Here is a 3,836-nt window from a genome sequence, read left to right as displayed (position 1 = left end):
TCAGCTAACAACACTTATGGCAACACAACAAGGAAAATCAGAAATTTTTTACGTGGAATTTAGTGAGAATCAAGAGACGATTTCCACAGATTTAGCAATTATTCTGAAGTGGAACAAGAAATTGGTGGTAGGTTCGTGAAGTCAACCTTGGAAGGCCTCCGACACGGTGGTGGAAGTATTTGGTAATCGAAGAGGGGTGTACTTGAAGGTTAGCACTCCAACATTGCCTTTACTTGGTTGGTGGACCACTTATTTATGATTTGGAGCATTTTGTATATTTGTTTGTCACACGAGTTAAACTCTTGTCAGTATTCACACCCTTGCTCAAATTCATGCCAAATTTACAACAAGAACATTTGGATGTTGCAGTATGTGTTTTTCGTTACTTAAAATATTATCCGGAGAAATACATTCTTTTCTACGTTGATTGTGATCTACAATTGTCTGCATGGTGGATTTTGATTGGGTCAATTATCTGTTAACTAAACGCTCAATTACTTGTTAACTAGACAATAGCTTACTAGTTGGTTTCTGCTTCTTGGTCATTCTCCCATTTCTTGAAAAAACTAAGAAGCAACATATTGGGTCTCACTCATATGTATAAGTTGAGTATCGTTTAATGGCTATTATTGCATGTGAATTAAAATGGTTGAAAGCTTTGTTATTAAGTCTTGGTGTTTCCAATAATATCCCCAAAAAAATTGTATTGTGATAAGTCTAGTTTCATTTCTTATCACTTTTTATCCAGTTTTTCATGTATTACTAAATATATTGAGATTGAATGTCACTTTGTGCATAATGAAGTCATGAGTGGTAACATCACGACCAAGCACGTGTCTTCTCAAACAATAAGTTGTTTGATTACTTCTTTTTCTGTTATGCATTCACAATTTGCATACTCCAACTTGAGGGAAGAGGGGGAATGAGTATGAGTATTAGGTGTTGGCATATTAAACATGATCATACTTGATCTTGTCATAAAATAGAATTACAGGACAATTGTGAATATTGTAAATTGATTATGATTAACATTAGTTTAGCATATTATTTTAGGAAAATACATCATAACTTGTTATATAAATATCTGATTGGGAATCAATGGCAGGAAGACAATTCAACTTCATTCATTCATTCACCTACATCATATTTTTTTAGTGTGTAATGATGAACAAGTAACAACAAATTGTTGGAACCTTTCCTTTAGTTGAATAACAGTTCCCATAAATATTAGACGAGTCTTTTCATCAAACTATCCTTTATGCAATTAGAATTCTTCAGTTACCAGATTGAAGAATCTCTTTCACTTATAAACACTTGTTCAAGTTTATATATCATCAAATGTGAGACAATTAACACAAAAAAAAGTAAAAAGTTATTGGAAAAGTTAAGTAACATCTGGTTCCTTTTCACCTTATACAAACTTGAATTGACATAATATTAATTTGATTACAAAAAGTGTTTATGCATTAATACAAAACATAAATGTTTGAATTTCAGATTTGAATATATATTACATATAGGGACAAGTTTAAGAAATCTAAGACCACCATGGAGCATCACCTGTTCTGAAATCTGTTTCAACCCAAGGAACAAACACAACCTTCCCATCCTCCACACCAACATCACAATGTGCCAATGCTAGAGACTGTCCAACAAAATAAGCAAGATTATTCATTACCACAAGTGCTTATGTACAATACAAACTATTTTCAGTTGGTCAAATAATAAGATTTTTCAATTTGCTTACCAAAGGTGCAGGTCCTCTCACAACTCTTCCTTGGTCATTGTACTGAGATCCATGGCAGGGACAGATGAACTTGTTCTCAGCTTGATTAAACGGCACGACACACCCGAGATGAGTGCATACGGCGTTAATCGCAAATGTTGCAAGTGTTCTGTCTTTCTCTACCACAAGGTAGGTAGGATCACCCTGTTATATAAAAATCATGGATGTAGTTATTGTGGTTCGAATGGAAGATTAGAGATATTCATTTTCACTCTTCCAAACAGTTTCTTAAGTGCTTCTAGCACTAATGCTTATCTCATAAGTGTTGATGTGTAAGTTATTTAACAAATTGCACCCTTACCTTTAATCCTTGTGTAAGAGTACGGTCGCCAGGTGCATGAGTCTTGAGCCATTCCGTTGCAACTACATCATTGCCAACGGCATCCTTGGCAACGGTACCACCAGTTGAAGAACCTGAGCTGTAATTTTTTTCCAAAACAGGTAAATAATTTGGTAGAATGAAGAATCATATAACTTTTGGATGCCAAATGCAAAAGATAATTAGTACTAATATAGTACATTACTAACAGTTGTCTTGTATGATGCATCTTATTAGTGCATGTTTGGTATCACACTGAGTTTGCCATAACCGCAGTGAGATCATCGTGATTATGTCACTCAACAGCAATACCAAACATACACTTAGACACTTAGACACCGAAGTTCAGATTGAAAATATGATTGTAACACGACATGTATTGGTGTCTGACATCAACATGAAATCTATACATATGGTTAAACACAATCACTTCTATTTCCCAATTTATTATCATTGTCTATGTTTCAGAATCAGTATCATGTTCGATGATTGTGTCAAAGTCAGGTTAACAGAAAAATCCTTAACCTACACACCAATCCACACAATTCTACAACTCAATACATCATCAACAATTCTCACCAAACACAGAATAAAACCTTAAATTTAGTAACAAGAACTAGATGTTACAAATGCATGTTAGTACTAAAAACCTTAATTTCACACAGAGATTGGATTCGAATTACTTAGTAACAAGAATACAAAAACAAAAAACATACCCTGGAGGTACAAGGAAGGAACCATATGGAACAAGCATTCCAGCAGTAGGAAGTGAAAGAGCACCAAGAAGAAGCAAATTCAAGGTCTTCCTCTTACTCATATCAGGTACACGATCAGCAGGAATGCTGGTAGCTTGGCAAGTAATTTTCATTCCCTTATTACCCCTCCCAGTCATCTGCGTCCTTGTTGGTTTCACAAGAAGAGCTATTGAGGGACATGAAATCCCACTCTTTCCAGAACATAGCTGAAATCAAAAATCAAAAATCAAAATGACCCTTTAGTTCGGATTATGAAAAAGATAAAATCTTTGTTGATTTTTTTGTGTTACCTGAGAAGGGGTTGTGGGAGATAGAGTGGTGGAAGACATGGTGGAAGCTCCTGATGAAGAAGATTCTGTTGGGTTGAGAATGAGAGGTGAATGTAATAATAAGATGATGTTTTTGTTTGGTTTTTTTAAAATGTTAAACGAGCACCACAACTGTCGATAGTTTGGTTAAGTGGATAAGGGGCTAAGGCCATGTATGTAGGTGCCACATATTCTTTGGCCAATCACAACCAGCAACTGCAAATTTAGATTAAGTTTTTTGTTTGGTCAAATATATTTTTGTTTGTTTAAATACTAGTAATACGTATGTCTACAATGTGGGATTTGCTACTTTGGGCTTTCTATTTAGCCCACTTATTATGGTCATGCCAGATTTTAGTTTGGGCTTCAAGCCAGATGGATACTTTAAAAAAAAAAGAAAATTTTTTAATGTACCCTTAATATTTCTTAGCCACCACGCAAAATTATTTGATTGTCTATAGTTTTCGGAGATGCATCTTCGGGCATACCAATTTCTAAATGAACGTTAAAATATCACAGAGATGCATCTTCGTAATAATTTAAAACAATCAATCCATCTCACTCAGAAGCCATTTACATTTTAATTGTACCGGAGATGCATCTCCGTGAATATTCTAGATATACATCTCTGATACGCCTCAGAACAGGTATGTCATGTTTTATGTTGT

The 3,836-nt window shown here is 34.7% G+C and overlaps 1 protein-coding gene across 1 annotated transcript; it reads right to left on the bottom strand.

The window, feature by feature from the left end:
* Positions 1-1,349: 1,349 nt before the first annotated feature.
* LOC127086814 (cytochrome b6-f complex iron-sulfur subunit, chloroplastic) lies at positions 1,350-3,359 on the bottom strand. Its single transcript, NM_001426916.1, has 5 exons — positions 3,151-3,359; positions 2,822-3,066; positions 2,088-2,205; positions 1,748-1,930; positions 1,350-1,645 (listed from the first exon to the last, which is right to left on the bottom strand). The coding sequence occupies exons 1-5, from the start codon at positions 3,187-3,189 to the stop codon at positions 1,538-1,540; spliced, it is 693 nt and encodes a 230-aa protein (NP_001413845.1). The 5' UTR covers positions 3,190-3,359; the 3' UTR covers positions 1,350-1,537.
* Positions 3,360-3,836: the final 477 nt, after the last annotated feature.

This window comes from Lathyrus oleraceus, chromosome 5 (genome assembly GCF_024323335.1).
Source record: "Lathyrus oleraceus cultivar Zhongwan6 chromosome 5, CAAS_Psat_ZW6_1.0, whole genome shotgun sequence".
In the NCBI taxonomy this organism is placed as follows: domain Eukaryota; kingdom Viridiplantae; phylum Streptophyta; class Magnoliopsida; order Fabales; family Fabaceae; genus Lathyrus; species Lathyrus oleraceus.
Note: the sequence above shows the minus strand (reverse complement) of the source record. Positions and strands in the feature narration are given on the sequence as shown.